The sequence below is a fragment of the Lepisma saccharinum genome, chromosome 11 (genome assembly GCF_977018435.1).
Source record: "Lepisma saccharinum chromosome 11, izLepSacc3.1, whole genome shotgun sequence".
In the NCBI taxonomy this organism is placed as follows: domain Eukaryota; kingdom Metazoa; phylum Arthropoda; class Insecta; order Zygentoma; family Lepismatidae; genus Lepisma; species Lepisma saccharinum.
This window is the reverse complement of record NC_139239.1, coordinates 85537789-85556134: the sequence shown is the minus strand read 5'-3', so window position 1 is coordinate 85556134 and position 18346 is coordinate 85537789. Positions and strand designations below refer to the sequence as shown.

General features: G+C 35.3%; 1 protein-coding gene across 2 annotated transcripts in view; it reads right to left on the bottom strand.

Annotated features, from left to right (window-relative positions):
- The window catches only part of LOC145994954 (extracellular matrix organizing protein FRAS1-like), a 408454-nt gene that overhangs the window by 216179 nt on the left and 173929 nt on the right, over window positions 1–18346 (bottom strand). For both annotated transcript variants that reach the window (XM_083131481.1, XM_083131482.1), the window contains 4 exons: window positions 12596–12908; window positions 8445–8612; window positions 6160–7116; window positions 283–379 (listed from right to left, as the gene is read on the bottom strand). In XM_083131481.1, coding sequence (XP_082987607.1) covers window positions 283–379; window positions 6160–7116; window positions 8445–8612; window positions 12596–12908 — 1535 coding nt within the window. The remainder of the gene's footprint in view (window positions 1–282; window positions 380–6159; window positions 7117–8444; window positions 8613–12595; window positions 12909–18346) is intronic.

The window sequence follows — 18346 nt, the reverse complement described above, 5'->3', positions numbered from 1 at the left end:
CTGGAAATCATATCCGAAAGTCAGAATCAGGACATGAATTGTTTTCTTGACCCTTAGAGAGAAAGAGGGCACAAAAATGAGTGAGTGAAAAAAGAGAAAGAGTAAAATCAAAAAGAGAACAAGAAGCAAAGGATAATATTAATGGGGAAATACAGAAACTGAGAGAAAATAATAAATTAATCATTTTATCATTTGTTAGGATGGAACCTTAGAATAACATTCTTTAGAGAATGAAATCTCACGTCTACATTTCTTACTCCTAAATCAACAACAAACACAAACCTCATGTATTTATTTTGCTGAACTGAATCTGCCTGAGGAAGTTCTCCTTGGAAAGATGCATCAGAATATGTAATGTCACCTTGTACATAAACAGCTCCTGAAATAAAAGCAAAAGATGTTTTCTAATTTCATTTAATATTTTAAGATCTTTAAGAAATGTAATCTATATCTTAACTCATACAGTGCTCCCTCAAACTTGCTAGTTATGTAAATATTTTCTTTTAGATGATTTTTTGAAATTTCAATTTTTACATTATTTAAAAATTCATTGACTATGCCCTACTTTGTGTGCTTGATTGATCGATTGACTTGATGTTTAAAGTCCACTTTATGCACAGTAAGGCTAATTGGGACTGGACCTATAGTTTAAAGTAAAATTCGAACCACTATGTGCCTCCACCAGATATCGAACCCGGGCCCCTTGATTACAAGGAGATGACACCACCACTGCGCCATCGGAGAGGTCCCTATTTTGTGTGGATTTTGTTAATAAGACAAAATGCAACTTATTCATATCTATTGTAATACAATTCTGTACACTAATCTGAGAAGCCCTAATTGTGTAATGGAAATAAGATCATACTGTAATTATAGTAAGTAGACAATGAACAACGTCATGTAATATGGATTTATTTATCAAATAATTGAAGGTAGATGGATGAAATTTTAGTAGAATGTTGTTACATGTTCATTTTATTAGATGAGACTATTATTTTTCTATTACTGGCAATTAGAGGCTTGGCAGGAGATGACCAAACTCTGAAATTTCATGAAATGTTCTCTCCTGTTTTAAACAATGCGTTATACAGGCTTCTTTACAAAATGGGGGAATTGAGACTGACATACTGTCAAAGAGTAGATTCTCATGGTGATTACCTGCAAATTTCAAGCGTTTTGCATCCGCAGGGCTGCTACAACCAAATGTCCCCACTAAATTAAATTTTCCATTATTCTTTAATGTGAGTTCCTATTATTGTAGGAAAATTATAGCACTACGCACTATATTTTTCATTCAGTTCAGTTTTTTGTGGTGGCCATAGTAACCTACCAAATAAGTTTTTTTGCAAAATTTCAAATTTCTTCTTTTTCTTCTTCTTTTTATAACTTTCATTATTGGAATGGAATATGGATAAGATATACTTCCATTGAGAGGATTGTCATTCAGTATAAAGATTTTTTACCATCAAGGCACATTGGAAAAGATGCCTGATCTTCAAATGATTAAATCCTTGCACCACTGGCTGTCACACTGGTCCTACACTTACCAACTCACAATAAATTGCAATGAATATGTATGCCAAAAATAACAATAAATCAACGCATTACAATTATTCAAATGTCATTATACTTACGTACGTCATTAAAAAAGCTATTTACAATTAAATACTTCATATGCGTATTTTGCCTTCTAAACAGGAAAACGAAAGTTGTTCCTGGTTAGTTAATAAAATGAATGCTTATGAAGTACATGTGGCAGCTAAAAGTGTTGAAACCAATTTCTCTTCTGAAGGTCTCATAATGCCCATGTGTTGTTTGGTATTAATTGGGCATTATTCTTGTTAACAATGTTCAAATTTTATGAGAATCCAGGCCTATCAGGCAAACAACCTAAACAACAATTTTGTAATTTGAGTTGTTGTGATAATAGGCTTTAATACATCATGAAATCTGATTCTGAGTGTGGGGAGTATATTTTTTTCATGCTATACCATCACAAAAAGTAATTGCTCTTTTCAGTTTTAGGGTTCAATAGAAAATGTTGCCGTTGAAATTCGTCATTTACAAAGAACTGAAGTTGGCAAAATAAGGTTTTGATTTCTATTAATAAATCTCCTTATTTTGAGAAGTTACTGTCAAGAGACTTGATCAAATTCATGGATTGAGAAAGTACATGTGCAAATATAGTAGAACCTTGATTATATGCTCCCTCTTAATACATTCAGCCAGCCAGGTCCTGACAAAATGGCATGTTAAGTAATGGAACATTTATCTCAATCTTACATTTGACCCAACTCGCATTCCTCACATTATATATTTCCCCAACTGTGCCAATGTTATTTTTTGCCAAAATATCATCATGTTGGCTGTCAACTTTCTCCTCTTTTTCTGTCCCACTTGCTTTTGATTCAGCTTCATTCACCAAGTGACTTTGAACTTCTGGCAAGTTGGCTTTTCATGCAAGAAGAGGGAAAGCTTTTGAAACGGAGCCTGGGATGTTTTGCAAAGGAAATAAAGTCCATTCCAAAAATAGCTGACTGGCACTTGGGAGGCAAGTGGTGAAGCTCTTTGAATAGGATTCATGCTACCCCATCCACTCTGAAGACAAGGAAAAACACTACAAGGACAGACTTGTTTACTTTACTCTGGAAGAGGCATGGGTGGATGGGGGTTGAGGAGGAGGCAGTGTTGAAGTCGCAAAATTTTCAGAGGGTATATACAAAGTTTTGTGAAAGGTTAAATGGAGACAATGTTTCCATTAACTTTAGATTACGTTCCCATTAAATATATGGATGAAAGCATTTGACTTCTACCAAAAAAGACATTCATTGAAGAACACTGATGATGATAATGATGATGATACTATACCCATAATATTCATAAAACAGGCATATTACACTCTGCAGAAAAAAAGAATCGCCCTCTAATGATAAAATCTAATATTTTCTTTCAAGAAGTATGCTTTATTTTTTTTGTAATTATTTTGACAATTCTACATACTGTATGTAATTTTAACATTTTCTGATATTTTACTTACTCTAACAATGAAGATAATAATGAAGAAATCAACAAAGAAAGCAGTTAGCTGATTAAATTGTTAAGCTTTATGGTCTTTATTGACTTCCCCTATTGTTTAGTTACCTTTGTTTGGTCTGATGTATAGTTCAATTGTTACATTTGTTTAGGGATTGGTTTCATAACCTCGCTGAATGGTTTCTTGATTATTTTTACCTCAGACTGCAGATTGTCAGGTACTTTATTCTCAACAAATTCCTTTGGAAAACAAAGATATAAGTGATGTATGAGCTAAGCTATTGACAGCTTGCTACACTGTCTCTTTATAGCTTCAAAGTGTTCAACTACACACACACCATCAGGCTATGCATCTGCAGAAAATCTTCACAAGTCATTCTGTTATACATGCTTGTATAATGATTGCCATGCAAATTTCAAATGAAAAGTGAAGTTTCAAGGAGTGAAATAATTGAATGAAGATTTTTTGTTTTTGTTTTTGTTTTGTGCTGCAAGGAAGTGAAAAGGCATAGTTTGAGCACTGTCCTTTTCTGAAATTCGATTTTTTCTGTATCCTAGTGTAAATGGCTATGCGATAATGGCAAAATACTACAAATTGCATGTGTTTTTATGCAGCTTGTGCATATGAAAATAATGGTTGGTTGAACATATGCTTTCTTGGAAACAGATAATTAAAAATTGTAGTCCAACTTTTCTATGTTCATCACTCTCATAAAATAGAGCATAAAATGCAGCATACTTTTTCCTCCACCAATTCAAAGGAGGAAAGCAACATTGTTTTGGAAGTTCATCACACAAGTCTACTTTCATGATTGCAATATACAAGTATCCATCAAACAGAAAATCAGCAGTCAAAAGGTAAACATGTTAGTGTGAAGACTTTTTACCCTCCACTCCATCCAAATCACCTTTTCTGCTCCTATGCTGCCTTTTCTTAAACTAAAGCATACTTCTTATCTTCCTGCTTGTGCATGAAGCAAATGCATCAGTTAGAGAGTTAAGCAAAGAGACACTGAGATATAAGTCAGCAATTGCAATTACTGTTCTCAAACATCTTCACATAATTTAAATCTAATATAATTGCTGTGTTTCTTCAAAAACATTCATATGTTGAAAAAGCAAAATGTTAAATGTGGAAGGGGAGGAGGTTTATAAGAGATGCTGAAAATTGTGGCTAAAAAAAACCTTTACGAACAACTCCCCCCCCCTCCCTGCAACTTAATATAGCAAAAAATTGTCTATTAAGATAAGAGTAAATAACAACCAACTGATTTTGACATACAAAATGTAAAACTTTGTAGAGTCTGTTTTCAGCTCAATAACTGCTTCTGGATATACACTTTACAGTGTATAGGGCGAAAAGCTGTTTTTATAGTAAGCTAATCTGTGTAAAATAAACTTTAAGCTTAATTGTAACCCTACTTCAAATAATAAATAACAATAATAATAATATATGCCATCATTCTAAATGAAACCTGGAACCGATTGAATAACCTATAAAAGAATTATCCCCTTGGTGGCTAACATTAAGCAATCATCCCTTGCTTAACTTCCAAAACTAGTAACAAATCAAAAATTAATTTGAAATAAGTGGAGGTGGCTGATATTTTAATTTAACGATGAGCCTAAAGGGACATTTAGAATACTCTTAAGAAGAGCACCATACTGTTTGTTCCTTTGCTCATTACTTTTTTGGGGGGGCTGGGTTTTCATACTGGGCCAAAGTTCAAGTGGCAGGCTGCATACAAATTTCTGTTTCACTGAATATCATCCTGAACATTCCTTTGATTTTTCACCATGGGACCACCTTCGGAACTATCAGCCTGTGTATGAAGTATTGCAACTCATTGTTATACAATCCCCTTGATGCCGTCACATTGTAGGCCATGTGCAGCAGTGTAACATGACTTAATGGCTAAAAGCAGTCACCACCAGAAGTGCTATTAAGCTGGCATTGATTTTCACGGAACATTTTTTTCTTTATTACTTGCTTTCTAATTGTTGGAATTATTTTTGAGCCAACATAGGCCCTAATGTGGTTTGTGTGCATTCCTTACATTTCACTTTCACACCTATCCTCATGGTTTCCTGCTTTTTAATTGTTTTTCATAGTTGCTTACTTTGGCTCCCAGAAAAAGTAAAATCTGGGTTTCACTGCATGAAGAATTAACCTATTTTACATGCAAAATGGGAAACAGTGAAGAAGAAGTACAGAGCTTGATAGTTGGAATGAGGAAATCAGAAGAGCAGGAATGAAATTCAGTACAGAAAGGAGCAAGGTGCTAATAACAACAAGAAACAGAGCCAGAAATGAACCAAGAATAAAGATGGACATGGAAGAGTTGAGGGAAGTGGAGACTTCAAATATCTAGGAAGCATAATTGAGAGAACTGGAAGAATAAGATGAGGAGGTAAACAGAAGAGGACAAATGAGCGATGGACTATATCAAAGCATTTGAAGATTAATGTGGAGCAGAGACTTGGACAATGACAGAGAGAGACAAAAGAAATATGCAGGCAGTGGAGATGAAATTTTTAAGGAGTATATTGGGGAAGTCTAGAAAGAATAGAATAAGGAATGAGGAGATCTGACAGATAGTGGGAGTGGTGAAGCTTCAAGACAGGATAGATCAGGCACAGATGAGGTGGTTCAGAGACATAAAGAGGATGGATGCAGAAAGACTACCAGTAAGGAGTGAGAATAAGGCCAAGGGAGAGACCAAGATGGCGGTGGAAAGAACAGATAGTGGAGAGTGTTAGGAGAAGAGGACAAGATTGGAACATTGTGGAAAAAGAGGAGTGGTGGAAGACCAGAAGAAAATGGAGAGGCTTGACTTGTATGTCGACCCAGCCAGAGGCAGGAAAGGGTGAAGCATGATGATGACATAGAAAATGTAGGAAAGAAAGAAAGGCAATTGCAAAATTATAAAAGCATAACTTTTAAAAAATATATATACAATTTCAATTGTTTTCATTATATACCCTTTTCTATGTATCTAACTCTACATTATTTCCAGAAATGTTCCATGATGTTCACAATTTTTAATATCATAAAAAAAAGAAGAAAATGTTATTTATGAACAAATAAATCCTAAAAATATTATAATTTAATACAAATATACAAACCTCCTTTAGGTGTTTGAAAAATGGTGTAAATGATATCTTTGTCGGAAGCATTCATGCTGGTAGATAATAAATTTTCTGGCAATATAGGTATTTCATGGCCTAACTGCACTTGCACATCATTGTTTCTTACCAATTTAAGTTCATATTCAACAGGAGGGATCACCAGTATTTTCAAACTTAAAATCTTTACATTTGTATTATCTGAAATTTGGAATATAATCACATCATCTTTGATCGCAGATTCATCATGTTGATAAATTATTTTTTGAGAATTAAAAGTTTCTAGGGATATTTTAACATCATCTTCCATACTGAAATTCAATGTTCCATATTTTGGAGCTTCTAATACTGTAATATAAACTTCATAAGAATTGTCTACATCATGAATGTGAATCATTTCATTGAGATATGCACTTCTTCCTTTTTGAACAATTAAAGGGCCTCGAACAGTAATCTGAGGTGCCAATAATGAATTCAGTTGAATGAAACAAATTTCTTCCTTGCTGTCAAACTGACCATCAGAAGCTTTTAATTTGAATGATCCAACAGAGGAAGATTTGGCATGATGAGAAAAGAACAATCTGCCTTGTTGAAGGTCAGTCACAGTGAATGTACCATTTGTTAAAAGAACTGTTTCAGTTCTGGAATAAACTTTCACCAAGTTACCAATAGAAGGAGGCTCCAATAAAATGAAATGCAATTCATAAATATCACTGTCATCATCACTAACTGTAGCCACAGAACTCTGAAGAATGATATCAGAGTGAATTTCTCCTCTTATAACTTCATGGACGGTTAATATCGGACTCCTTCTGTTGGCAACACAACTCATTTTTAACAAATTCTTCTTGAAAGTTTTGGAACATTTCAGCGTACATTTCCCATCCTGAAGAAAGTATGGAGATTTACACCAATTACATCTTTTTATGGTGCAAGATAAGCAATTGTGAGGGCATTCTGAAATATGTAATGGAAGACATTAATAACAAAATAGTAATATTCAGAAATAATTCTTCTTAAACCTAGAAATTTCTTGTCAATTCATTAACACTTTCATATTACTATATTGACGTAAGTCATTAATATTTGAGTTGGAAAAAAAGTCATGTTGTATGACCAACAACAAATAAAATTTAACTTAACAGGAGGGCAATCAGCCATACTACGTGTACGTGTACTAGTACTTTCCCTTGCACATTGTTCTTCCAAATGGAAGTTTCTCAGAGTAGAAAGGTTTGCTATTCATTGATAAAAGGTACAACTAATACCATTAGCATATATCAATGCTAATGAAGTTGTACCATCTTTATCTCTCCAACACCAAAAACATTGTAACACCATTGTTCATGCAACCAATACATTTGTTAAGCAACAATGTTAAATATAATGAGAACAACATTTTTCCAAAAAAAAATAGATAACACACTGAAAATTGTGTCATATAAGACTGACCTAATTAAAATTTTTAGGGGGAAAAGGCAAACCAGTAACAGGTACTGCAAATCATCAGTGTTTCCAAAAACAAAGACACGGTTGTGAAGCATGTACCTTGTCCTATATTTTGGAAGAACAGTGTAAGTATTGTAAAATATACATTTTTCCAGAGGAGGCATCCAAGAAGGTCTGGAAAATTAATGCAATATACATGTGATGTTTATATTAAGGAAATAGGAATAAATATTGTAGCAGTAAAGTATGTGAAAAAATATTAAACAAAGTATTTGATACATAACTGCAACTATAATGTTTCTTATAGATAACGCAATGGTAATGAAAAATATTTAATAGAGAAAAATGGAAAACTTTTGTATGTTTGAACAGGTAATATGTACATGGGATATATTTGAAAAGAACTCATGTATAATGCACACCTGTGAAAAATAGATGTTTTACATATGAAATGTGTTGTTTTACATACGAAATGTGTTGTTTTACATACAAAATTTTTTAACTTGTGATGAATTAACTATTTGAAAAATACTAATTTTGAGTGTAAACATACTGAATTGAATTCAGCAACTGAATCACTACACATAATACATTTCTGGAAAAAATTGAAAGTTATTTAAAGAAATGCCAGACTAGTAAAACTTTTAAGTTTTCTTTCACTCATCTTTCACAATGGAAGTTGTCATCCTATCCATGCAATAATTTCCTTTCACTTGTCAAATACTTATAAAAGTACAGAAAAAAGCAAGTCAAAAGAAGAAAAATTAAATGGGAAACACAATGCGTAAAGGAAAATATTATAATAAAAATAATAATATTCTGTAAAATAAATTTGCCTTTGCACAAAAAACTCTTCTTGTCTTCATACATTCCCTGTCCACAAGTCTCTACACAGTTGTTATCCCTGAGGAACAGCCCAGGATTACAGACGAAACAGGTGTTTGCTTTGCAGGTCTCACATCCATAAGGACACTTAGTGCATCTTTTACCATTTAAATAATAACCTAGTGGAGGAAAATAAAATTTTCATAAAAATGTTGCAGTTAACCCTGAAAATGCATATGATAATGGGCACATAAAAAATATGTCTAGTCTATTTTCTGAAATACAAACCACAAGTGGTAGAGCAGCCACTGGCTGAATATTATACACTAATTCTATTTGAATATAATACCCTATAAGTAAAAATGTTAGTATTTCAACTTAATTTCAATTTTTCTCATATATAAAACACCAGGAAGAGAACATTTGAATAAGAAACACAATTTCAATACTGTATTTGACATCTAATCAAACAATTAAGAGAATGGATGGCTACTATCAACTCCATCTGTAAATATATGAATCAATAATCAAACCAGGTAAGATTATTATTTAGAGGAAGGGAATTAATATCACATGTAAATTCAGTTTGGGAGAAAACAAGTGAATTTTATTTTCAAGCTTGCCTGTAGGCAGAGGAAGATTGGCCAGTGGGGTTTGCATTTTCCCCTCCCTCCCTTCTGCTATCATTAATATGCCATTACCAGATGACCTCTTTAGCAGTGTGCAAAAGTTCTCATGTAATATTTCCATGTACTTGTTGCTATCTGTGTGCTGTTGAAACATAACATGATAGCAACTTCATGCCTTCTACATGGAAAACTTTTTTCACTCTCAACATAGGCATAGACCAATTTTTCCAGCTACACTCTTGTGTGGGTCGATAAGTAGCAACTTCTATTGTTATTTGTGCAAAAGGTAGAAAAGTGGCTTTTAAAGTTGACCGAGATATCTTGTGTTTGCTCTGAGGTGTAAGCTACAAAATATCTAAGGATATGGACATTGTAAGGCTTGTTGTCAAAATTCTTGAGCAAGCTCCTGATTCATCTGGTCAAGCAGTCACTGCAGAATTCCAATGGGTACTACAGCCCAACCCAGGAGTACTGAAAATTGCCAATGTGTTGGAAGGGAGCAATTCTATCCAGCAAGAAGTAGTACCTTTAAATATACTCCTTTAGCTAACGTTTTCACAATATAAGAACTTTTTAACAGTTACCAAAATAATGTTTACTATGGGAAATTTAGAAAAACACCTTGTAATCAATTGTAATGTTAATACAAATGGACAAGTCTGCAAATGACAAAAAATTCAGATAGCAAGTGCATGTTTGATTTTGGTGTTTTTCTTAGTTTATAGTGCCTTTTAAATGTTATTCTTATAATTTCATGCCTATTTGTTTGCTGTTTTAGAGTTTTTCTTAGTGTCTAGAAATCCTCTCCTATACATAACTGAAGAAAATCATGAAATTTTATAAAAGGTGTAAGAGCTAAACATAAATGAATCTTTTAACCTACACTAACAAAACTTAACTAATTGAAACATGTAAGTTCATTTGATTCAAGTAGGTAAATATGTGTTGTAAGAGGGGGATATGGCTGAAAAATGCAGAACTGCAATATTAATCACTCAAAATGAAACAACATATAAAATAATTGAAACCTTATTACTAGGGCGACAAATTTATGGTAAATAAAAACTGAGGAGAGTGGTAAATAAAATGTTAGATCAGCGGTATATACCAGCGGTGGAAAAAATATTGGCACACACTTTTTCATCATGAGAGGAAACAACATACAAAAGAGCTATAAATTGATAAACTACTTCATTTTTATATACTGTACACATACACAAGTACTTAGCTGTCCAACCAAAAAGAAAACATCAACACAAAATCACTTCATTTCTAAATTGCATATTCAGGGGAAGAAAGGAATGCAGCTTGACAGGGAGCGAAGTTATCAAACTGAGATTATGTGCATGGGAAATCCCAATTTGCAGTGATCGAAGATAAAACATTCTTCAGGTGCAAGTGGTAGGAAACTTTACGCAAACGTTTCATTACAAATCAACAGTTTGCGTGCACAACCTCGATTGCCGGTTTTTGCGTGTTTTCTACTTAATTTGATGATATTTCACGGTTCTCTCGCGAAAAAGCATTCATTTCATAGAAAAGCACACATTTCGCATTACTTCGCGAATAAAACGCATGCATATTTCATCATTAGGGGTGTAGTTACGTGCAGAATGTTCAAAATTACATCTTTTTTTCACATTTCGCGATTTCGCGCAACGTGAAAATTCAATGTCCCTACTTATTGCCATCAATAAAAATCCTAAATGTCAAAACCTATGTAAAGAAGAAAAAGGAGAAATATTAAGACTACCCTTTTACTGGTTTAACACATGACTCATGGTATAACCATCTTTGTTCTACTCGCCTGATGATAAAGTTTGTTAGTCAAAATATTATGAAATGAAAATAAACATTTGCTCTAATTGTTTGTTTGTTTTTTTGTTTGTGTGTGTGTGTGGGGGGGGTGCATGTATCTCAGTGATAAGAAATAGATCTCAGATTTTTCAAATTCATCTCAACAATACCTGACTGTTACAACAGAGAGATAAAATGAAGAGCATTATACTCTATGTGATCAGAAGTATCCGGACACCCACCTGAAAATAAAGTACTTGTTTGGGCAACCCTCCATCGGGAACACTGGCAGTCAATACAGTGTTGGCCCACCCTTAGCCTTGATGACAGCGTTCACTCTCACAAGCATACTTTCAATCAGGTGCCGAAAGGTTTCCTGAGGAATGGCAGCCCATTCCTCGCCGAGCGCCAAAATAAGAAGAGGTATTGATGTGGATCAGTGTGGTATAGCACGAAGTCGGCATTCCAAAACATCCCAGAGATGTTCTATGGGATTCAAATCAGGACTCTGCGCAGGCCAGTCCATTAGTGGGACGTTGTTGTCGTCAAACCACTCCCCCCACAAGCCCTGCAGTATGGACGGGTGCTCGGTCGTATTGAAAGACACAATGGTCATCCCCGAACTGGTCTTCGATGGGAGGCAGCATAAAAGCTGTTAAAATGTCAACATAAGCTTGTGCCGTGACATTGCCATGTAAAGCAACAAGGGGGCCAAGCCCTCTCAAGGAGAAACATGACCACATAGTAACCCCGCCACCTCCGAATTTCACTGTCGGCACTATACAGGCTGGTAGATGTTGTTCACCAGGTATTCGCCACACCCACACCCTACCATCGGATCGCCACATTGTGAACTGTGATTCATCACTCCACACAACAGTTTTCCACTGTTCTATGGTCCAGTTTCGACGCTCCTTGCACCACACGTGGCGGCGTTTGGCATTTGTCTGTGTGATTTTTGACTTATGGGTAGTTGCTCGGCCATGAAAACTAAGTTGCCGCATCTTGTGCCAAACAGTAATGGTGCTTGGAGTAGATCCTGATGCAGTTCGGAATTCCTGTGTGATGGTGGCGATGGATGATTGACAATAATGCTGTATGATTCTCTTCAACACTCGATGGTCTCTGAAGGTCAACATGGGAGATTGGCCTGCACGCTTTTGAGTTGTAAACATCCCTTCACTATACCATCGGAAACAGTGGACAGAGGCATGTTTAGGAGGGTGGAAATCTCACACACAGACTTCCTACACAAGTGGCACCCAACCAACTGACCACGTTGAAAGTCTGTGAGTTCCTCAGACCATCCCATACTGCTGTCTCACACTGTTTGCAGACTACTGAGTGAGCTGACTATGTGTTCCAAGCAGTAGATGGCAGTACTGTGTCGCCCTCTATGATAAACACACGTTTTGAGGTGTGTCCGGATACTTTTGATCACATAGAGTATGTACAGCAAATACTAAGAAATTGAATATTATTACTACGGTCTCAATATGGTAAGAGAAGGAGATGATGTTGACACCCCGAAACATATTCTTCCATCAATTTAAAATTCATAGTTTAATTATTTTAGGATCTGTCTAAAGAGAAAATGAAAATGTAAATAAAATTGAAAATCATGGATGATTTGTACTTCAAGTTGAAAATAGATAAATATGATAAGCCAGATTGTGTTAAGAAAAACATGACATGGTTAATACTTTAAAGTAAATTATAACTCAATTCCTACATACCTGCAGAACAAGAAGTAACACAGTGGCTATCTTGAAGAAAAAGTTCTGGCATACATGTTAGGCAATCAGACTCAGCAGATCCACTGCATGTATTACATGTCCATGAACACTCCTTGCATGTCATTGACCCAAGGTCAAGATAATATGTTTCTGGACATTTGTCAACACATTCTCCAAGAAATGCAATTTTATTTTTGCCATCACATGTTAAACATTCACTTTCCTTGCTGCATTCAGCACAATTTGCACCACAAGCATGGCATATTCCATTTACAGCATAAAATCCCATGGAACACTTTTCTTCACATGATCCCTGGAGGAAAAAAAACATGGAAGACTAAATAGAAAATGCAAATTAATTACAATGAAAATTATAACATCCAATCATTCCAAGAAATATTTACTACTCTACAGTTGTATACACTTCACATTGCAAAGCGATCATGAATATTTGAATTAATCTCATTACATTACTCAATGTGATGGGAACAGTTGCTATTCCAAGACAAATAAAAACTCACATCCTTGAAACTATGCATGTCTGATACACAAAACGTTTGACAAACAGAAAATTATGTGGCAAGGTTCCTAATTTGAAATCTACTCAGTACTAATTGGTACTTTTTATCTCTAAATCTTGTTTGATTTCAAATGAAAATGCCTAAATTTGATTACTAAACTATGTGGATATGAATTCTTGGGTAAATATAATTCAAATGTAAAAATAGCTGTGCCTAAGAAACAGAGTTGGACAGTTCATTTACTTGATACATATTTTATATAAATTACATGTAATTTATTAGTATATTACTCAGGGCAGAAACCATGTTTTGCATATGTATAAAAACCTATTTTCCTTAATCTTCTCAAAAAAATATTTCTCAAAACATTCAGTTGAATTCAAGTGCTATGTATGCAATGCATACATTTTGTTATGGGATAAGTGCAATCGCTCACTGTATTAATTTCTGCTTTAGGAACCAAGGATGTTAATTTCTTTAATTGGATAAATTATGTTTTATCTTAGGTATCTTAGATATGATAACTCTCCCATAGTTAATTTAACTAGGGGATGTCTCATGCATCATGAGTATCGTATACTTCACTAAAGTCAAGTGGGGGACTATTGAGTTTGAATGTTGTCCTCTTCAGTCTTCCAAAATATTCTGCTTTCCATGTTATTAGAGGGTGGATTCTAAGGTAAAGTTCCCCGTCACATAAAGTGCCATGTCATAAAGGCATGTGTAGAAGATATAGGGGTAAAGCCCCACACATTCTCGATCTTGGCCATTTTGGAGGTAATGTGATGAGCACCATGCTCAGAGTGTGGATTCATTCATATACATGCAAACAGCAAAATGAAATTTAACTAATTTAGTGAAGTTAAAAGTCAGTGTAGGTACCCACTACCAGTCATATGAGGGATGATCAGAAAAAAAGGTTACAAAGCATATAACTTTTGTTTTATTCACTGTAACATAACGAAAATTTGCGTAAATTAATAACATGTTTGTCTTGTTGCGAGTTTGAGGACTTCGGATTCTGAACATGTATACTCAAGAAGCGGACATTTAAAATGGTGTCTCGTCTAGAAAATTGGTCAAGAGTAGAAGTGAGGGCAGTGGTGCGGTTCCTGTGGGCCAAAAACACTACACCTGCTGACATTCATAGGCAGATTGTGGAGGTGTATGGGGACGGGACAATTTCAAGGCAACATGTAGCGAAGTGGTGTCGTGCCTTCAAAGAAGGACGGACCAGTATTGTTAATAACAACCCTGGACACAGCGGTAGGCCCAATACCTCAACCACTGACATGAACTGTGCTCTTGTGGATGAGTGTATTTGTGAGGACAGAAGAAGAACATTACGCTCAATATCAGCTGAGCTGGGACTACCATTTGGTTGGCTGGCCACCATTATCTGACATGTGATGATGTCAAAAGGGCTGCCTCACGGTGGCTATGAGAACTTGACATCGATTTCTGTGTAACCGGTATGGAAAACCTCATGTACCGTTGTGACAAATGCTTGAACAAAAAAGGTGATTACATCCAGGACTAGTGTTGAGTGCCGTCCATCATCAGGTGTGTTGATCTTCCAGCTATGTCTAACACATAAGCCATAATAGGCTTTGTAACCTTTTTTTCGATCATCCCTCGTCCATAAACTTTTGTCTTCTCGTTTAATATCTAAGAAACTAAAAGTTAAAATATACAAAACAGTAATTTTGCCTGTAGTATTATATGGATGTGAAACTTGGTCCCTTACATTGAAAGAGGAACATAAATTGAGAGTATTTGAAAATAAGATCCTTAGGAAAATATTTGGACCTAAAAGGGATGAGGAGACAGGTGAGTGGAGAAGGTTACATAATTTAGAACTACATAATTTGTACTCATGTCCAGATATTATTAGAATAATTAAATCAAGAAGACTTAGGTGGGCAGGCCATGTGGCTCGAATGGGAGAGGAAAGAGGAGTTTACAGGATTCTTGTTGGGAAACCAGATGGTAAGAGACCTGTAGGAAGGCCAAGACGAAGATGGAGGGACAACGTTGAGATGGACCTAAAGGAAATCGGTAGGGATGGAAAAGAGTCTATAGATCTTGCTCAAGATAGGGACAGATGGAAGGCCTGTGTTGCTGCAGGCATGAACCTTCGGGTTTAAGAAGGCTAGAGAGTTAGTTAGTTAGTTAGTTAGCATACTATTCTGGATGTCTGTCATTCACACAAAAACTGGGTAAAAAACAATAATGTGAACTTAACTTTAATTCATAACTGGGAGAAGAGAGACATGGTAATAGATAAATATGGAGAAACTAGTACTCACTTTATCCACAAAACTGTTTTTTTCTTCTTTGTTCTATTAATTTCAGTGGCCACTGCCACCATCCTCGTTGGAACTTGTTGTACTGTTGATTGATGTGCTTCTATTGTTTGTAGTTCTTGTCACAGATGCAGATGACATGGACACAGATGTACAGTTAACAACAGCACACCTAGTGGCGGATGGAGAACTATAAACAATAGAAGCATGCCAAGCAACAGTACAACAAGTTCCAACAAGGATGGTGGCAGTGGCCACTGAAATTAATAGAACAAAGAAGAAAAAACAGTTTTGCAGATAAAGTGAGTACTAGTTTCTCTATATATAACTTTAATGTTTGTGTAAATTTTATCCCCAAATTTCAGAATTGTGTCAAAAAAATAATATACAGGGTGGTCCATAAGTATGGAAGCACCTGTCTAAAACATTTACAAGTGGTGAAACAGGAATAAAACAGACCCAAACATGATACAGGGAAAGGGAGAACACCGGATAAGGTATGTGAGCAAAATGGTAGCTATCTTTATTTATTTATATATTTTTAAAATCCTGAATACAGATAAAATCCATTTTATATCAGGATATCAACAGAGAAAGAGAGAAATTAACAAATGAGAAGCATGGGCACATATATATAACATGAATAAAACAATAACAACTAGGGCACAAGAAATATTAATTGCTCTTCAGCTGCTTGATAAATGTCGTTCTGAAAGCCTGCTTGGGTGGTAGGGTGAATTGTATCTGGTTTGTAGCCTATACAGAAGTGATCTTTGTTCTAGGGATAGCCTTGAACCTTTTGAGTAAAAGAAGTTGTTGCATTTGTTGTTGGTACATGAGACCTGTATGTAAAGAAATGGCAAGAGTTAATTAGTAAAAAGTTGTTCATTCATAATTCTGTAAAGAAATGTTAAATCTGAAACTCGACGGCGAAGAGAATGATCGTGAATTTGTAGAGCGGACAGAATTTCGTATTTGGTAAGGTTTGCAAGGGCTGGACATCTATGTTTGACTATTCTGAGAAAAAAAATTATTTACTACCTTGTCTGCTCTCTTTATATTGCTATCACAGGTCACTGACCAAATACAGGAACCATATTCAAGAATAGGTACAATGCACCTTGTAAAGTAGGTTTTGAGGGCAGAAACATGTGTGATTTCTGTAAATCTGTAAATTAATCCAAGGGTTTTCATGACTTTAGATGTAATGTAATCTATATGGTGGCTGAAAGTGAGTTTGCTGTCGAAGATGACTCCAAGATCTTTGTGCTGTTGTACGAATGGGATAATTTGGTTGCATAATTTAAATGATGCTGCTGTAAAATTGGATTTAAGAGTAAACTTCAAAAAAAGATTTCTCGGGATTAAATTTCAGATTCCAGTCTCAGCACCAGCATTCAACTTGTTTGAGATTGTCTTGCATGCAACATGTGTCTTGAACTGAAGCGATGTTTCTAAATAACTTACAGTCATCAGCATACAATAAGATTGAGCATTCAGGAGAATAATATTCATGAATATCATCCATGAAAAGAGTGAAACACAGAGGCCCCTAGAGAACTTCCTTGAGGTACACCAGGAACTACAGGGAGCCATGACAAAGAACAACCAGATATGATAACCTTTGACTTTCTATTGTGCAAGTGAGATGAGAGTAATTTAAGAAGACATACATGACTGTTGAATCTGTTTGACAGTTTATGGATGAGTTGTGCATGAGGGACAGAGTCAAAGCCTTTGAAAAAAAAATCTAAGTAAATAACATCCATGTCTTGTTTGGCACTCAGGAAGCTAACCACATTGGTAAGCAAACAAGCAAAGTTTGTGTCACATGAAGCATTGGGAAGAAAACCGTGTTGAGTGGGAGAGAGAGGAACGGGGTAACATGTGCAAGGATGCAATTAGATATTATTCCTGCAAGTGCAGGAAGTAAGGAAATCGGATGAAGTAATGTGAGTTTTGTTTCTTTGTTTGAGCATAGGAACTATATTTGCTTGCTTCCATGCAATAGGAAACACACCATCAGAAAAACATTTGTTAAAGATTATGCTGAGCTAATTGTTGTCGAAATATGGAAGGGATATCATTAGGAGCGTTAGCTTTAGAACATGAAAGAGATTTTAATAATTCATGGACTTCGTTGCAGCTAGTTGAGATTTGAGAGTGATGGACTTGACTTCAGGAAGTGTGGTAGCAGTGTTCCTTGGAAAGTTACTGTGAAAGTACGAGTTAAAAAGTGATTAGCGTTCACTCTATTTAGCAGAATTACCATTCCAGGACACTTGAATGGGAATACAGTCATGTTGTCAGCATGAGTTAATTAGAGTCCAGAATGTTTTAGGATATTTAGCAGCACTTTTGGTTATGCTTTGAATGTAGTTGTTACAGTCCCTTTGAATTAAGTTTTTGCTATGCTTCCTTAATTGAATAAAAGTGTTCCATGTATGAACGTTTGGGACTTGTTTCCACAGGATCCACAGGATCTTGTAATACACAATCTTGGATTCAACTTCAGTATTTTAAATGGAAGGTGGGCATGCAATATCAATATATGAAAATGGGCTTGAATTTCCAGTGTTCCCCTTCTCTTTATCATGTTTGGGTTTGTTTTATTCCTGTTTCACTGTCCGTAAATGTTTTATATGGATGTTTCCAAACTTATGCACTACAGACTGTCTATCTTTTTTTTAAAAAAAAAGTGATACAGACACTGCTATGCTTCAAGCACTAGGCTGGTACCCTGGTCTCATTGCTAATAAGCTCAATTACAGAATGCCAGATGGAATAATGGAAGATGGCCTATGCATACAAAAAGCAGCAATAAAGATGCAATCTGTAGACTGCTAACACCAATCCGCACTGTAGGTGCTTAATTGATGTGAACACACATTTAGATGTAATCAGTCTTAGTTAAACACAGTAAA